General features: G+C 32.4%; 2 protein-coding genes and 1 long non-coding RNA gene across 6 annotated transcripts in view; 1 reads left to right on the plus strand and 2 right to left on the minus strand.

The window, feature by feature from the left end:
- The window catches only part of LOC115879954 (MICAL-like protein 1), a 246,258-nt gene extending 236,314 nt beyond the window's left edge, over nucleotides 1-9,944 (plus strand). For all 3 annotated transcript variants that reach the window (XM_030897021.1, XM_030897030.1, XM_030897040.1), the window contains 6 exons: nucleotides 2,203-2,413; nucleotides 5,124-5,376; nucleotides 6,580-6,825; nucleotides 6,891-6,990; nucleotides 9,155-9,280; nucleotides 9,425-9,944. In XM_030897021.1, coding sequence (XP_030752881.1) covers nucleotides 2,203-2,413; nucleotides 5,124-5,376; nucleotides 6,580-6,825; nucleotides 6,891-6,990; nucleotides 9,155-9,280; nucleotides 9,425-9,740 — 1,252 coding nt within the window. In that variant the 3' untranslated portion in view covers nucleotides 9,741-9,944. The remainder of the gene's footprint in view (nucleotides 1-2,202; nucleotides 2,414-5,123; nucleotides 5,377-6,579; nucleotides 6,826-6,890; nucleotides 6,991-9,154; nucleotides 9,281-9,424) is intronic.
- LOC115879990 lies at nucleotides 9,757-10,656 on the minus strand. Its single transcript, XR_004049784.1, has 2 exons — nucleotides 10,433-10,656; nucleotides 9,757-10,357 (listed from the first exon to the last, which is right to left on the minus strand). It is a non-coding gene; the product is annotated as an uncharacterized LOC115879990 (long non-coding RNA).
- A 1,814-nt stretch (nucleotides 10,657-12,470) lies between these two features.
- On the minus strand, nucleotides 12,471-18,657 carry LOC115879995 (annexin B11-like). Of its 2 annotated transcripts, XM_030897079.1 has the most exons (7): nucleotides 18,432-18,657; nucleotides 15,934-16,455; nucleotides 13,758-13,934; nucleotides 13,447-13,651; nucleotides 13,135-13,392; nucleotides 12,747-12,997; nucleotides 12,471-12,692 (listed from the first exon to the last, which is right to left on the minus strand). In XM_030897079.1, exons 1-7 carry the CDS (start codon nucleotides 18,453-18,455, stop codon nucleotides 12,636-12,638), a joined length of 1,494 nt encoding a protein of 497 aa, XP_030752939.1. In that variant the 5' UTR covers nucleotides 18,456-18,657; the 3' UTR covers nucleotides 12,471-12,635. The 2 variants fall into 2 exon arrangements, with proteins under 2 accessions (XP_030752939.1, XP_030752950.1); XM_030897090.1 differs by lacking the exon at nucleotides 15,934-16,455 and having other exon boundaries at nucleotides 12,636-12,692; nucleotides 18,432-18,656.
- Nucleotides 18,658-18,842: the final 185 nt, after the last annotated feature.

Here is an 18,842-nt window from a genome sequence, read left to right on the forward strand (position 1 = left end):
CAACTTTTGCCCCAAATATGATTGCAAAATCGTCAACCCTCTCAGCGGGGGTGTCATCCCCCAACTTTTTTTAAATGGGAAGGGGTGTCAAGTGGCACCGCAATGAAAAGAACTTTCTATTCTCTATATTTCCCCGCCTCGTTTTTGAAAATCGGTCAAGTCATTGAGAAAATATAAAGGATTGAAATTTGAAAAGTTTATTTAAACATTTATCAGAGTAAATGATAAGGATAAATTCCTTCGACCAATTTGAGGTTTTTTCTTATTATTTCTAGATGTTTACGCATTTTTTCCACAAGGTTGAACGATCAGGTGCGGTAGTTGTTAGATAGCTGTTCTGTGACTTGTGCGTTGTCCTTCTCAATATTGTTAAACTCACCCATAATAGTATTTCCAAAAATACCAGCCCACACGTTCAATTTCTGAGGGTTTTGTGTGTGCACCTCGTGAAGAACACTGGGGTTGTCCTCAGCCCAATACCGACAGTTGTACCGATTAACGACACCGTTCAAAAAGAAAGTACACTCATCCGAAAAAACACACATTAAATAGAAAATGATTATCATTCGCCACTCGTTCACTCATAGTTTTACAAAATTGCAAGCGACGATCAAAATCGTCTTCGTTGAGTTCTTGTACCAACTGAATTTTGTACGGGTGGAACTTTTTTTTTGTGGAACGGGTTTTTTTAATATCCTTTGGACACTTGTACGATTCAGGCCGGTCTCATTGGCTAATTTTCTTGTACTCAGCTTACTATCCATGGCAACTTGGCCCAATACGAATACCTCCATAGCTTCATTTACTACAGGATTTTCCCTGTGTCTCTTTTTATTCATAACGGAACCAGAGTTTCGCGAAATTTTGCTACTAACTCGCGAATAATTTTGCCATAAAGGTGTTTGTCAGGATGGCGGTCATTGAATATCTGCGCAACCCGATTGCCACATTCATTATTTTTAAAATAAAGGTCGATTATTTCCACTTTTCCTGCAAGTGAGTACACCATAATTGTTAAAAAGTTTAACGATATTAAGAAGAACTTCACCGCATAAGTCACAGAACAGCTATCTAGCAACTACCACACCTGATCGTTCAACCTTGTGGCAAGTGAAAAAATGCGTAAACATCTAGAAATAATAAGAAAAAACAGCAAATTGGTCGAAGAATTTATCCTTATCATTTATTCTCGTAAATGTTTAAATAAACTTTTCAAATTTCAATCCTTCATATTTTCTCAATTATTCGACCGATTTTCAAAAACGAAGCGGGAAATTATAAAGAATAGAAAGCCCTTTTCATTGCGGTACCACTTAACCCCCTTTCCCATTTGAAGAAAATTGGGTGATGACACCCCCGCTTAGAGGGTTGAAGATTTTGCAATAATTTTTGGGGCAAAAGTTGTCCCCCTCACAAACAAAATTGACGTGTTTTTGGATTTTCTGAAGAAAAATTACCCTGGCCGTTATGCCTTGCGGAACGTTTTCGATGGGCCACCCTGTATATTGGTTCCTAATTGGATACGTATTACATGAAGCATTATTGTTAGTATACAGTAATTATTTAAATATTACTAATACATATGAAATTTGATTTTGAATCTTTTTAAATTGAAATTTCACAACATCTATTAATATTCTAGAAGTACATTCTCTAATCAAACAAGAACAGTGTATTTTGCGAATAGTCAAAGAGACTTTTAATTTGATATAAATGCATTTGAAAGTTTGCCTGCTTCCTGTTTTAAAGCAATTTATCATAAACGTTGGCCCGAAGATGATAATTTAAGAACTCTGTTTTATTTTTCAGTCTACTGCAACTTTGGCGAGCCAAGTGTGTGTCTTTCTTTATTATTTTAGTTCAGTTTGAAACGTGTTTTATAACTGTGATATACCTAGTGGGTGAAATACGTGAACTTCAAAATCACTAGCTATAAAATTTATCAGCATTCTTACATACGTAACAATTAATCCTAATTTTAAAGTACGTTGCGTTGTTATTGTGCGTATTTTCATAAAATATGCTTAAATATCGGGTTACCAGATCGTCCACAGCATCAGTACTCCAAAAAGAAATTAAAGTTAGCGATACTATTTCTGTTTCCAGCAAAGACTCTGCATATTATTCCAACATGTATGTGAATTTTAATTAATATTTACTTTTAGACAATGCTCGACTAATTTTTCTTGCTCTTCTTTTCAGATCAACATTTTCCAGTCCTCCAGAACCCAAACCTCGCGATACGCTCTCTGTTTTGAGTAAAAGCAGTCACGGAGGGTCAAATTCGTCTATTTCAAGTGGAAGTGCGTTCGGCAGTGCGAGAAAAAAGAAACCTGCTCCAAGACCACCATTGCCGTTTAGAGCAGACCACTCAGGTTCGAGTAGTCTTACCACAAGCCCAAGTCAAAGTCTTGTAAGTTAAAATTAATTATGAGGTGAGCCAGTGCTCTGAAAAAACTTCTATCAGGTTTTTTATTTCACGTTTTCACTGCAATCTTTCTTTCAGGGTATGCGGGCAATGGTAACCTAAATTTTCGTTATATATTCATAGGTATACAGGGTGATTAAAATAGATCTTGACTCTGAAGTTAGTAGTTTTTTTAATAGAATTGGTTTAGTTTCAGTGGAGATATTTCTGAAATATGATCATTTTTATGTTTTCTACACATCTAAAGCTATCTCAAAATTATTTTAAATTTCAAATTATTGATGCTTTTGAACTAGAAATATTTTATTATTTTATTCTAGTATCTTATTTAAATCTATTCAGACTATAATATGCACAACTGTACATACTGGAAGAGCCAAAAATAGATATATTGTTGTTCCAACTACAAAATTACAAAATGACATAAATTAGGATTGATTGACATATTCAATTGTTTTTGGTCGTTTCCTGTTTCACCGGAAATGACTACAACTTTTGATTTTAAATGGCACCTTCGGTATATTTCTATTTTATTCAATGGAAAATGACATATTTTATCAATGTCAACTTTTGACATTTTCGCATATAATTTATTTTAAAATGTTACATGTGGTTCATAACGACAGTTTGACTCGAAATGCCAAGTGTTTGTTACCAAATTAAATGCTTTTGTAAAAAAATGCTTTTTCCAAATATCCTAATGAGCTACTCTTGTTCCTTTGAAAAAATTAGGATATGATTAAAAATACGATTAGGACATCCTTTAACTGGCCAGGACAAGATACGAAAAACATTAGACAATCAAATCTATTGCTCCAAGGCTCCTTGATTTAAAATTGGTGTTTTTAACACAACCATGGCACTCTCGATTGAAATTTAAAATACGCTTTTTTAAGCGAAAATGTCAAAAGTTGACATGCGATATGTCAAAGTAGAAATATACCGAGGGTGCCATTTAAAAATCAAAAGATGTAGTAATTTCCGGTGAAACAGGAGGTGATCAAAAACAATTGAATGCGTCAATCAATCCTACTTTAAGTCATATACTAACATACCAAATATCTTTTTTTTTATCTGAAAAAATAAAAAAGTTATAGGGGTGAGAGACCACTTTCCAGACGCACCCGGTATAAAAATGAAAATATTTTATCAAACGTGTGATACTAGAGCCCGCAATTTTTTAAAAAGGTTTCAGTCAAAATCTCAAATAAGAGACTTGATTTTATATCAGGAATTTTCAAAACACTTGCCCACCCTGTATCCAAAATTAGACATACAAAATTATATATTCTATACTACAGAATTTTATAAACAAATCTATACTTAATTTCCCAAGCTTTTTTGATGTAGTCCAAATCAATTTCTCGGTTTAATTCGCAATAGTTATTGCTGTTCAAAAAGAGCTGGTTTGAAATGAGGGGTGAAATAGAATATGATCGAAAAAAAACGGCGTCAACGATGGCTATTAAATGAAGAAATATCATTTTATATGTAAATTATATGGGGAATGTCATCGATGTTCATTTCCAAGTCAACGTTTTTTTTTTTCGATCATACGGTATGAATAAAAAAATAGTTGGATAAAACAAGTGTAGATAATCCAGTAATATAGAACAAATCTAATGTTCTTTCTAGTAAAGCATCGTTAAAAAAACGATGTACTTAAACAGCCGTTAAACGGTAGCCTACTAAAATGCCTCTTAAAAGCCTATTAAAATGCACGCTTTTTTATATTTTTTATATTAAAAGACTTTTTTATATTTTTTTTGCTTATAACATGATCTTATTGCATTGATTTCACTCTTTTTGGTTGGATTGGTTTAGTTATTTGGCGGGTTGGTTAGCGTGATTATTTGGAGGGTGTTAATTCATTGGTTAGTTGGTTATTTGGTGGGGTTGGTTGGTTTTACTAATTTATATTTGTTTTTAAATTTTTTTATCAGTGTCGAGGTTAGTTGCGTTGGTTAAAGTTGGTTATTTGGTGGGGTGGATAGTGTTGGTTAGTCCTTATAAAATTCCTATATTTCATAAAACCGTCAAGTGCGTCACATCAACGACGTCATACCTTAACGGCAGTTTAAGTACAGCCTTAAAAATAGGCTGTACTTAAACTGCCGTTAAACGGTAGCTTACTAAAATGCCGTTAATAGGTATGACGTCGTTGATGTGACGCACTTGACGGCTTTATGAAATACAGAAATTTTATAAGGACTAACCAACGCTATCCACCCCACCAAATAACCAACTTAACCAACGCAACTAACCCCGACACTGATAAAAAATATAAAAAACAAATATAAATTAGTAAAAATCAACCAACCCCACCAAATAACCAACTAACCAATGAATTAACACCCTCCAAATAACCACGCTAACCAACCCGCCAAATAACTAAACCAATCCAACCAAAAAGAGTGAAACCAATGCAATAAGATCATGCTATAAGCAAAAAAATATATAAAAAAGTCTTGGTCAGCGTGAGATTTTAACCCCGGACCATGCGCTCACGAACCGATAGTCTCAGCCACGGAGCCACAGATGCTCTTGCAATATGCTTATGGCTAGGCATTACTTTCCGCCGACATGAACGACGTCACAATATCTATTAACAGTATTTTAGTAGGCTACCGTTTAACGGCTGTTTAAGTACATCGAAAAAAATTTCAGAGATACTTACTTAAGTTTTTATTTTCAGTCACAGTCTCCCAACCTGTCAGGAACCATAAGAAGCAGAAAAAATAAAAGGGCTCCACCTCCACCAAAAGCATCCACACCAAATCCCGACACGAAAAATATATCAGATAGATTGCCTAGTCAAATATCTCCAATAGATTCAGATAGTGCCACCACAACCATTCCCACAAATGAGGATGTTCCAAAGAACAAAGATGTTAAGGATGAGGAAAATAGAAATAAACAAAACATAAACATTGGTTGTGATACTCAAGGTAAGATCTTTGTAAAGTTCGAAGTAAAAATTAATTTTGGAAAAATTATTTGGAAAAGCGGAAAGGGTAATTTTTGCAAGGGTGGGGGGTTGTTTCGTGAATAATTTTTTTGAGGTTATTTTTTTTGTAACCTGGGTTCATTTTTTGAAAACTACATAGTTTTTCCTACAAAAATGGTACTCTTGTTGCACATCGCCCAAAGAGTTTGCTCTGATGGGTTGCTAACTGGTTAATCAACATAAACTTACGAAAGTTATGGTGGTTCAAAAGTAGCCAAGTAGTTGCCAAATAATTAATTAAAATACTTAACGAATTTATTTTCTCACTTTATACACAATTACTAACTTATAACACACAACAAACTAACTATTTATAAGATTCCTTCACCAAATTGTCCGATTTTCAATTTCCACGCGGTATATTCAAATTTCAAAAACTGTCTCAGTTCGATGGCTCCGGCTCTATTGACTGCTTCTCGAAATTTCCCCAATTCTCGGAAAGCGTACTTCTTCATACCAGACAATTCCATTGTCTGATTCCCTTACTTCTCGAATTGACTAAAAGATGGCGCCTGAAAAAGTCTTTTAATTTCTGGCGGATACGTTGCGGTTGTGCAGGCAACCAGTAATACATTTTTAATTTCTGGCGGGTACGCCATTTTTCTTGACAATATCATGAAATTTATGATTTTCCAATTAATTATTTAATAACTAGTTGGTTACTTTTGATAAGTTTATATTGATTAACCAGTTAGCAACCCATCAGAGCAAACCCTTTGCCTCCAATTTCCTCGAAAACCATCGCTCTGGATGATGTGCAACAAGAATACCTTTTTTGTAGGAAAAAATATGTAGTTTTCAAAAAATAAACCCGCGCTGCAAAAAAAGATAACCTCAAAAAAGTTATTCGCGAAACAACCCCCTACCCTGGCAAAAACTACCCTTTCCGCTTTTCCAAATAATTTTTCAGTATCACCGTTTGATTTAGGGTCAAAATTTATGACAGAGGATTTTTTTTCGAAATTTTATCTCGTTTTTTAAACCTACAATTTCAAAACAATCGTTTTTAAATTCACCGTTTCAGTGCCCCTAACTCCCTTAATATGCATTTTCCACCCTATACTTAACTTTTTTTACTATTTTTAGGAGTACTATTACCTCCCGATTTTTTACACAATTTCAATGACACCCTGTATATTTTTAGGTACTTCCGATAATGATGGTGTATCTGTGCTCAATAAAAGTACTTTGGGGAGGTGGAAAAGGAAAAAAGGGCAGGCACCAACCCGGCCAATTCCTGAAAGAAGAATTGTCAAAACACTTCCAATTTCTGAAATTCGTAGGGAATTAGATACCATTGAGATTCAACAGCAAGGACTTGAAAAGCAAGGTGTTAGGTTGGAACAAATTATCAGAGAAAAATGCGAAGGTGCCGAAAGTACTCCAACAGGTACATAGTTATTTTATTGGTAAATCATACTTAAATTGTATTAACGTAATGATTTTTGTTTATAGATGATGTGCCAATTGATGTGGAAGATCTAATACTGCAACTGTTTGAAATAGTTAATGAGAAAAATGAACTGTTTAGAAGACAAGCAGAACTCATGTACTTGTAAGTATAAGTTTTTCTTTATGTTTTTTATATACAGGGTGTTCCTTAATGACATGATAATATTTAAGGCGGTGATTCTTGAACCTATTCTAAGAAAAAAACTTCATATGAATGTACGTCCTAAACATCATAACTTTTCAGATGCAGGGTAGCAAAATTTTCAATTTTTTTTTCATAATAACGCTAATGTTTGATAGATATCTTTATGAATCTTAATAAATGTCTTCTGTGCCTCAATATGCCATTTTTGATGTACAAACGATTTAATTTATTTCAACCAGTGGCGTCCATACGGGTTTTATATACCGTGCTGGCAACTGTTACTTTTGGGTCGGCATTTACATGTGTGGAACTAAATCGCATAGGGATCTTATTAAGTCGGAGTGAGAGAAATGCGACCGACCGACGCGACGCGCGACGGTGTGCTGTTGCGGCGTTGCCGATACGCCTTTCCCTATGAAGTAAAGTAAAATCACGATCGCAAACCGCTTATTTTTAAAAGACTTTTTTTCAAGAGATAACTAGATAAAGTCATTAGACATGTTTCTGAGCATCTCAAAATGGAATTATAAGGATAACGTTAGGGTGTCATTTTTTTTATAACGAGAAAACGTCAGTAATCGCGATAATTTAAAAATTCAACTTTTTAACACATAACAGGCCATAACTGAAGAACCACTTTAGATATTGAAACTTTTTTTTTATTTCCAAGATTGGATATTTTACAATATGTTTACATAAGAAAAATTCGATAGGGTTGTTTTTTCTATTCAAAAATTGTAAACAATCCATCCATTTACTTTTAGAGCATAGCAATTTTCAGCAATCGTGTAATTTTTTTATTGATAAAGATTTTCACATACTGTCTACAAAGAAAACACAGCAGAAATATTAACAAAGTTCTTGAAAAAACTACAATCTCTTATTTCTAATAGATTTCGAGATATCGATTTTTGAATTCAGAGTTCTAATAGCGCGACCACTATCGAACACCTACTCAATTCCACTTATTTTTACCAAAAATGCAAGTGTTTCTAGCTTGCCATAGGGAAAATTACAACGATTCGTTAATAAATGAACAAATTAAGTATCACGAGACGTAATTAAATCGTGAACGCATGACGTACACCTTTCCCTAGAACTTTAATTACTGACAGAGGTATTGATTGGGTCGACTGGTCAACTGCGACAAATCTGCTTATCCCCTTCCACGTCTCTTAGCGATGTGCACAGTTTCTCGGTTTATTTCATATGTTTGGCAACGTGTTTACTGTCCTCTCTTTGTTCAGTACATTATAGACACATTGTACTCTTCTTACATCCCGGAAATCTCGACCCAAGACTAATCTTTGCCAGCCCTTAGTATAGTTTTGGAAAAAAAATAGTACGCCACTAATTTCTCTTAAAATAAACAATTTTCGAAATCGTCACTCATTTAAGAGGTAGAAGAAATTATTGTTGCATCAAAATTAATTTTGATGCATATAAGAAGTGTATCAAATTCCATAAAAAAATCTGTGATATCAGTTAATATATGAAGTGTTTTTTAGAAAATTTACCACCCTGTATCTCAAAAGTTAAGATGTTTGGGACATATTATGTAGTAGAATGTTTAGGAGGGAGGTTAATCACCGCAACCTTACAAATCTATTGTGTGTTCCCCTTTCTTGAGTTATAACTCAGTCTCAGGGCTTTTAACAAAAGCCAGTATCTGACACGGCTCTACAGAGTCCAGCTCTCCATCTTTGACATCAGCCATACCTAAGTTTATGGCACACACGGTTGTCGTCTCGGCGCACTCAGTAATAAGGTGTTCTGGTGTTTCCCCATTTTTGTTTAGGACATACATTCGTATGAAGTTTTTTTCTTATGACTGGCCCAAGAATCACCCTTTTAAATATTAGCATGTGATTAGAGCTCATCGACAATATTGACAAGTGTGGCTCCTACAAGACGTGGCAAATATTCATGTGTCCAACATTGGAAGGTGTTTGCCACAGTGTGTGGGACCGGCTTAAGGAACATCCGGTATAAAAAAGAGTTAAGCTTGAATGGTAAGTGTATTACAGCAGCAAAGTTGCTTCTTACTACCCAAGCCTGAAAATTTATCCAATTTCATATTACATTATTATAATATATTACTTATAAACTTTTTTCATTGCAGAAGGCGCCAGCAGAGATTGGAGGAAGAACATGCAGACGTTGAATATCAGATTCGCTGCATAATGATGCAACCAGAGGCCAATAAAACTGACTCAGATAAAACTAAAGAAGAGGCTTTAATTAATAGGTACTCCATTTTAATCACACATTTCCTATTATTGGTCTAAACATTATATTCATATCAAAATTCAAATTTGCCATGTTTGTTTACTTATATATTTTTGATATGTGGATTGGCTGTATTATTATATGATGTTAATGTATTTTTCAGGTTATTAGAAATTGTTGAAAGGAGAAATGAAATAATTGAATGCCTTGAAATGGACAGAGTAAGGGAGGCTGAAGAAGATAACAGTATTAGCAGTCAATTAAATTTATATAGTTTAAAAAGGGATAGTGATAAGGACCAACCCGAAAAAGATAAGAAGGAAAAGAAGAAGAAACTTAAGAAAATCAAAAAAATTATCCCAACTTTACACAGACACAAAGACAAAGAAAGAGAATATAAAGTTGATATTGACAAAGATGTGGATGAAACTGAAACTAACTCGGCAGAAAAGAAAAAAAAGAAAAAATTTCTGTTTTGAATCTATAATCTGAGAATGTTTTTGTAAGTTCAGTACTTTCTATTTAGGTTGTACATATTTTTACTATTTACATGAAACTGTTACATTATTTTGAGCTAAAGTTTGTTTCCATATTAATTTTAAGATTATGTTATTTTTGTGATTTTTGTTTTACTACCTAATACATTTTTATTATAAGAGCTGTGTTTAATTTCTTAAGACGTTACAAAAAAGTATGAACAATTGATATAACACATAATTATACTTGAATAATTCAACTTAATAGATGAATTGTGTCTAGCGTCTTTTAAAACCATACTTTTTCCGTTCATAAAATAGATCAGTCTTTGAACTTCCTAGATTAACGATTTTGGGACAACCGTCTCTATCTTTTTCTTGAATGGTGCATTCTTTACAGTAATATGCATCTGAGACACCAGGACCGCCACAGATTACACATCTACCTTGATATGATCCATAATTGCATTCGTCACATATTCTCACAAGAGTACATGGCCTAACATAAGAATCACAAATTACACATTTACCGTCACATTTTTCACATAAACGCCCTATAGCTACACCAGGTTGTTTTCTGCAGAAAATTAGATCAGGATGATGCTTTGCCATGACAAAATCTAGAAAAAAAATAGTATGTTGAGATAAATATTTGGAGAGTACCCTTTTATCTGAACAAAATATAATATACTTACGTTACACTACTATTTATTTTACAATTTGATAAAGGACCAGCAAAAACTATTTAAATTATATTTTTTCCACGGGAAAAATAAAAAAAACGACGAAAACAAAACACATTGACAATATGAAATATGACATTGACAACAGCGTTGCCAGAGACTTTTCCAAAATTGTACTATTCTGTGGTAAAAATGTACCAGATTTTGATCGATTTGATCGAAAATGTACCAGACAAATCGCGCATTAGTCAAAGTCGTCTCGGTACTGTCAGCCACAGATAGAAAAAGAATTCTTGGCAGGGTTGGCAGAATATAGTTTGACTTATATTTGATAGAGGGCGATACCGGCGATGTAGAAAACGAAATTAGAGATGAGCGGTATTAGAAAAAATTCTAAGGGAAAAATTGTCGATTTTTTTGAACTTTCGATATTTGGAGTGTAATTTGCCGATTTTTATTCAAAAAATTATTGTTGTAATCAATGTTTACTATTAAAAAATGTACCAGAAATGTGAAAAATGTACTTTGGTACAAACGGTTCCAAAATGTACCAGATCTGTACAAATGTACCAGCTCTGGCAACGCTGATTGACAATTGACAAGACACAAGACAAGATTGACATTTGACATGCAACAAGTGACAAGAGTGCTTTCAGCCACAGCAGCAATATATATTTCTCAAAATTAATTATGTTGCTGCAACCAAATATACAGTAACATATAAATTGTCCACCAGTTGTCCACCTTTAGGTAAATTTTTAATTCTAACAAAATATAGGAAGCTGTACAAATAGAATAAAATTTATAGAGGGACACAATAGATGACCCTACATCTAAATGTAGGGTCATCAAACATCTCTATATAATTTTTAATTTTTAATACAATATTTATTTATAAATTTCTTTTATATTCAAAATTTTAATAAATAAAAGAAGAAAAGCTCAAACATTACCATTTGAAGAGCACAATGGAAAAACGATGAGTGTCCAAAACAATAAATGTTCAGGAAAGCGTTTTTTAATTTAAATTACGCATTGACTGTTATCGTTTTTCCACTAGTTTTTCCCATTTTTAAATAGCTGTTTCTATGTGAGCGTTATCGATATCATAATCGATATTTCCGTTTATACCAGGTATATAATATATTTAGGTACCAAAAAGTGTAACTCTTAAAAACCAAAAATATACATTAAAATCAAAATAGCAAAAAATTGGCTTTCATCGTTTTTCCCGTGTGCCCTTCATTTTGTAATGTGTATATTAGCAGAGATATTAGTAAAAATATGTATCATCCTTAGATTCTATAAACCTCGTAAAAATTTGATAGATCAAAGTTAATGGATCAAAGCTTACCTTAACCTCTTAATTTAAAAACTTCTTAACTTTCTTTCTTCTAAAAAAAATACTGCAAATATTAAAATATCCCATTTAGCAACTTTCAGCTTTATTTAATATATAATTATATTTGTATAAACATCAATTTCAAAAATAGAGGCAACTGCTAAATATATATTATATAGAAAAGACTAATTACATTATACATTTAAAAACATTAATATTAAAAATATTTGGCCCTTATACTTTTTATCTTCTTATTATAATTCATTTGCTCACTTGAATACCATATGTTCGAAAAAAAAAGACTAAATTTGGCCTGGAAATAACAATGAATGAGATTCACCTTTTAATTTTAGATATAAAATGACAGCAATCCAACTGACGCCGTTTTTTTTCGCCGGTAACGAATAGATATACAATTCCTAACTAAATATAGTAAAATATGATCGAAAAAAACGGCGTCCAGTTGGCTTGGAAACGATGATCGCTAACATTTCCCATATAGAATTAATGTTGTATTTTATATATAAATTAATGGAGATCTTCATTTCAAAACCATCTCCGACGCCTTTTTTTTCAATTATATCGTATAACAAACATTGTATCTTTTAGTTGGGAATTAATATAACATGTTACATATGCAATAATAAAAAATTTAAAAGCAATTTTCCAATAACTACAGTTTAGGTAAATATAAAACTCTTTTGCCCCTGAGATTAAATTACAGAAAATGCAAAAGCTATATTGATTTAACGAACAATAAGCGATACAATTTAAAATTTGAGATAACATCAGAAACAATGCTAAAATTAAATTCTTTTATAATGTGTTGTGATTTTTGTGTAAGAAATATATAATAAGATACAAAAATGTAGTTTAAGCTTCCCCAATAAGGTGTAAAAGACATTTCTTGTAATCACCAGAACAGTCACCCTAAAAAATAAAAATAGAGCTATTATTTAATAATATGCAGAGTCTGATACATACTTTAATAGCTTCAGCTAGAGATTCTCCATAATGAGATTGGTATTCTCTCTTAATTTCGACCATATCAATTTCAGATCGAGTCACAACCAATCGAATCAAATCATTATCATTTGTACCCAACCCCTTCATAGATTTGTTAAGTAGTTTTGCAAAAAAGGCGGGCTGATTCTTGATTGATCGCACAACAGCAAGGAGGCCATCCTCCGAATTTCCAGAGAATTCATTTTTTATTGCTTCTTCAATATCATGCCCTTAAAAATGTACAAAATGTTGTTAAATAATATATAACAGACTTAGCAGCGGTAACTGTTAACAGTATGTATTTTTCTTCAAAATTGTAACTTGCTTATTGGAAAAACATTTTAAAAATTATCTATCATGTACTAACCAGTCAAGTTATAATATTCCTGAAATATTAGTTGAAGCTGGGCCCAATTTCTTTGGCACAAAACCATATTAAAAGTACTTTCATCGGTACCCAGTCGAAGTTCCCCAGCTCTCAGCAAAGCTTGTGCGTCTGCTCTGGCAGAGTTTTGATCTACAGCCATACTTTCATCCCGACAAGCATTGCACAAAGATACCATTAGCCTTTTGAAGGTACCACTGGTGTCTCCTTTTAAATCCTCTTCTAAAGTTCTATAATACACTGAAAATAAAATTATTAGAAAAGGAAAGAACTCAAAGGAAATATAAAACATACAAGCTTGGTACGCTTGTCTGATGACCATAATTTCTTGATTTGACTTGGTACATAAAACTTCAATCAGCACATTTTCATCTGTTCCCAAGCCTTGCATAGCATCATGTAATTGTTTAGCATAATATTCAGGAAGTGGTGTCATCATAGCAACAAGTAGATTTTCAAAGTTTCCAGTTGTTTCAGATTTTAAATCTTTAATTAGATCCTAAAAAATATTTACTAATTTTAAAAATTACTTTTCATATATTACACTGTAATCATTGAATAAGAATGGTAAATATTGTTCCTATGTGTCAATCTATTTTTATTACCTTTCCATAAAGTGTTTTAAACTGAACAGCAATCTGTAGTCTTTGAGCGTTTGGTCTGTGAGCCAAAACATTTATAATTGCTTTCTCATCTGTACCAAATCCTTTCATAGCCTTACGTAAAATTTCAGCATCAGCCCTAGGATCAAAAGGACTGGCTGGAACCACAGTGGGTGTTCTCTAAAATTGAAATTGTTATAGTAAGAGATAAATAGAGGCATGTAAATTTCCTTTGACCGAATAAAAAATGAGGGTCAAGTTACCTATAAACAATGATAGTTGACATATTATATGTAAAATTAAATGTGAATGGCAACGATTTTGATTTCTAAGATAACTTGACGCCATTTATTTTTTGATCTTAGGTATTGGTCTCGGTTTTTGTATATCTGTCTTAATACATAGTAGGTAGTAACTATAGATCATTAATTGATTGCTTTATTTAAAAGTTTTATAATCAAGGTACTTAGTGAGCCATCAAAAACAAAATTAAACCATAAAAAAACATTTTATTATTAAAGAATTAAGTAACATCGGTTGCTACAGTAAAATATATTCCAAGCTTTTCTAACAATTCAATATACAGTATGTCCCCGGATTGTCTTTACAAGAGGAACAACTTTTTTATTATTGACATTTTGAGAAAAATGCATTCTTCAAAGAAGTTTTGCTTGTTCTAAAATGGTTAATCCCTTTATACTTTTCCAAATTTCCATACCCTTTTAGAGAAAATTAAAGGCAACATGAAATTCTAGTCCTAAAAATCAAAACGCGTTTCTATGGTCATATAATTTAGATTTTATTCATTGATAGATGGTTATTATTAATTTTGATTAACATCAAATTTTTTACTGTTGTTAAAATGTCATTTTCCGATAATTTTGTCGCCATTTCCGTAGCATTGAACTAAATAAATTTTGTGCTTTTTTAACATTTTAAAAAAGCAAAAAATATGACGTTAATTAAAATTCTATCAATAAAATTCTACAAAAGAATGAAAACGAAATTAATGACCATAGAAACGCGTTATGATTTTTAGGACAAGAATTTCATGTTGTCTTTCATTTTCTCTAAAATGGTGTGGAAATTTGTATAAGTATAAAGGGACTAACCGTTTTAGAACAAGCAAAATTTTTTTTATGAAGAATAATGTATTTTTCTAAAAACGTCAATAATAAAAAAGTTTTTCCTCTTTTAAAGACAATCCAGACACATACCTACCTACTGTAGATTACTTTTTATATTGTCATTTAAAATTCTTAGTACTATTTCTGATTATTACATATTTGAAAAGTTTAGTAATTATATCCAAATATGGACAGTAACATATGTACAGTTGTACAAATATAGGAAGAGACTTGGGGATAGCACCGGTCGTGTGTTATTTTATATTACTCACGTCTCTAGCTATACTTGTTAAGTTGTACCTATAACGATACTAACAGATTTATTTTTTAAAACAAAGATAACTTAATCTAGAATTTAATTAATGAACGAAGTATCAACCTACAAGTTTTCTAATAGAGGAACCCGAAGGCGAACCTATAAAAAAATACCCTATGATAACAAAAAAACGGCGGCGGCGTCTAGTTGGCTGGGAAATGACGATCGATGACATTTTACATATAAAATGACAGCGATCTTCATTTCGTAGCCATCGCTAACGCGGTTTTTTTTTCGATCATATGGTACTTAGTATTTAACCAAGGGTTTTTATAAATGATTAAATTCATAAATTTTTATCACTAGGTACATACAACATACTGATAAGAAATCTGAAATAAGTAAATACCGAGGTAAATACATCCAAGTAGGTATACAAAATTTTACTTATATTGGAGAATTAATAATTCTGCATTTAAAGAAACACATAATATGCCTTTATACCTGCAAATGTTTGAAATATGTATAATTGCTTATAGCTTATATTATATAATGTTTATTTTGACTTTGAAGTATGTAGGTATGAAGTAGAAAAAAAAATAGAAAAGGGGATTCACAGATATCAGAATGAGAATGATTAAGAGGATTAAAAATGTGTAGTTATATTTCGTTATATAATCTAATAAATTATATTTTAGATATGATCCTGATGACATATATCAAAATATTAAATATGTTAGGATTAAAAGTATCAATTTAATCCTCCATAGACAAAGTGTCTCATCTGTCTAAATACCTTAATACGAGTATATGGACCACTTGACCCCACTGAAGATTGACCACCTCTTCCATATGATCCTCCAGGGGAAGCACCAGGAGCTAAGGGAACAGAAGGATATCCAGTTGGAGGATGAGCAGAAGGTGCGGGGGGATAACCTGAAGGTGCTTGAGGATACGCAGAAGGAGCTTGAGGATAAGCAGAAGGTGCCGGAGGATAAGCAGAAGCAGCTTGAGGATAAGAAGAGGGTGCAGGAGGATAAGCGGAAGGTGCGGGAGGGTAACCCTGATTCGTCGCCGGATAAGAGCTCGGATTAGATGGATACCCTCCTGAAGAAGGTGGATATGATGTACCGTGGCCAGAAGGCGCGCTTGGTGGATAAGTGGGCAGTGGCATCGGTTGTGGCATAAACATAGGCATATTGCTTGTATGGCCGAAAGCGTTAGGATTTATGGGAGGATAGCCGGCGTTGGGATATGGTGCTCCCCCACTTGGCGGGGGATAACTTTGCTGGGGATAAGGAGCTCCCGGTGTTTGGCCCTGGTGGATAAATAGGATTTATAAGAATATTTATTAAAATTATTATAAAATTTAATATTAATTACGAAAATGTAGTGAATATAGGAAGCTTAAATACTAAATCATTTTTTGTTGACAAAATATACCGGGTGTTTCTCAAAAGTGGGTTAGGTTACCCATTATTAGTTAGCCTTAGTATATGGCATAAATCGGGATAGATTGACGTATTCAAATACTTTCGGTCGCTTCCTGTGTCACCGGAAATTACTATAACTTTTGATTTTTAAATGTTTACCATCAGTACAGTAAAAGTTACCTTAGGGTGCATCCACATTATCCTAGAAAAAGCGGATCAGCGTATCGGCGTAATGACCTTCAAACGATTTCCAGTAATTCTATTGGCTGAAATTTTTGACAGATGAAATTTTTGACAGATTAATTTTTCAGCCAATAGAATTACTGGAAATCGTTTCAAGGTCGTTACGCCGATGCGCTTTTTCTAGGATAATGTTGGATGCATCCTTAAGTTTTTTACTTTATTTGATAAAAAAAAAATGTTATTCTATTCATATGAGAGAGAGAGAGAGAATGAAGAGAGAGAGAGAATTATCCTCAATCATCAATTCATAAGTAACATCTCTATGCAAAAGTGTATGTATCAATTAAAACTATAAAATATCTTAGAATATGAATAAAAATAAAATACCTAGGTATATTGTTTTCATATTGACCCCACATAAACTCTCAGATAAATTGACAACATACATAAGTATTAAAAAAAATAAGTTATAAAAATAGAGATATTGATATCAGTTTAAGTATTTTTTTATCATTATAAAAGCTGTTTTATTTAATTTTACAGGGTCCGGCGATAGTGCATCGAGCATATGCAAAATTACTAATTTATTATAAGAGATAGCTATTATTTCTCGATAATACATTAGTTTAGTATTTAACATAATATCTTAAAGGGATAACATACTGGGTGGTGCATCGCAGCGTTTGCAAATGCAAATTTTGAACTGTCCAAATATCAGCCCCCTATTGATTTTACAACCAAGTCATAAGTAGGTTTTTAAAGGTCAGCGTATGCTCAATACACATGCCAATTTTCCGTCGGTTTTTTACTAATTTAAGAAAAACTGCATTTATTTTTAAATTAAAACTAAACAGGTAGGTAACAATGCAAAACCAGGCAAATGTCAACATACCTTGAGTTGTCAACCTATGATTGAATGCAATTTGTAAGTTGTGCTGTTTATGCTACCATGTTATAATACCTACGGTAAGTGTGCCCGATATGCATTTTTGTAATTTAAAACTTGTTCGAATTAGGCAAAAGGCTAAATGTTTTGAAAATATAATTTGACACTGACAAAATTCTAAGTTGACAACTAAAGGTGTGTTTGCATTTACCTGGTTTTGCATTGTTACCTGTTGAGTTTTAATTTAAAAATAGATTTAGGTAGCAGTTTTTCTTAAATTAGTTAAAAACGGCTTGTCCAAAATTGTTCAAATTTGGCATGTGTATTTAGCATAGGCCCAGATGATCTTTAAAAAAACTACTTACGACTTCGATGTAAAATCAACAGGGAAGCCAATATTTGGACAATTCAAAATTTGCATGGGATTTCCTGTTTCCAAAGCCGATCCACAACCCGGTATAATGCTCAAACATATTAATTAAAAAACTATTGTTAAAATACAATTGACCAAACCAATTTGATTTCATAAACAAACTAAAAATTTAAAAGTTCAGTAGACTGTTTATCTTTTAAACCATATACCATTCCTGAGAGTATTCTGTAGGTATATTCTGTTCCATTTTTCTGTATTGTGTAGTTGTTTAGGTTAATATAAGTAGGTGGAATAAATAGTAGTAATTATTTTCTTTTACAGATTTACCTACCTTTTCATAATTTCAAACTATATTATATTCTATGATTAACACCTAATTAAACACAGATTTAAATAATAAACAAATTTTAGGTACTTACTGATTGATATTGTCCGTAACTCATTTTGTCACTTTAAAAAAGGTAATTTATTATTATTAAATTGCCTTTGTTTTTATTTAACACAAGGATAAACACGTACCAATTTTCAGGCACCGTTAACTTGACTATTTTCAGTATTTTCTACCTTAAAATCACTTAAAATTTTAAAAACGAAACCAACTTCCTCAACACGTCAGACTTTCACCGAAGAAATGAGGTTATGTTGGGTTTTGGGTATGAAAAATTCGCAAATAGTGTAACAGAGCGCAACACAAATAAAAATAGATCGTATGAAAACTTTACATATCTTTTGAAATCTGTTCAAGACCTATTTTTAGTTGATAATTGATAAAAAATGTTATGCTTATATTCAAATAATTCAAACCGTCCCTTATAAATCAATTTAAAATT

The sequence above is a fragment of the Sitophilus oryzae genome, unplaced genomic scaffold, assembly GCF_002938485.1.
Source record: "Sitophilus oryzae breed Bouriz unplaced genomic scaffold, Soryzae_2.0 scaffold_1067_pilon_pilon, whole genome shotgun sequence".
NCBI classification, from domain to species: Eukaryota; Metazoa; Arthropoda; class Insecta; order Coleoptera; family Curculionidae; genus Sitophilus; species Sitophilus oryzae.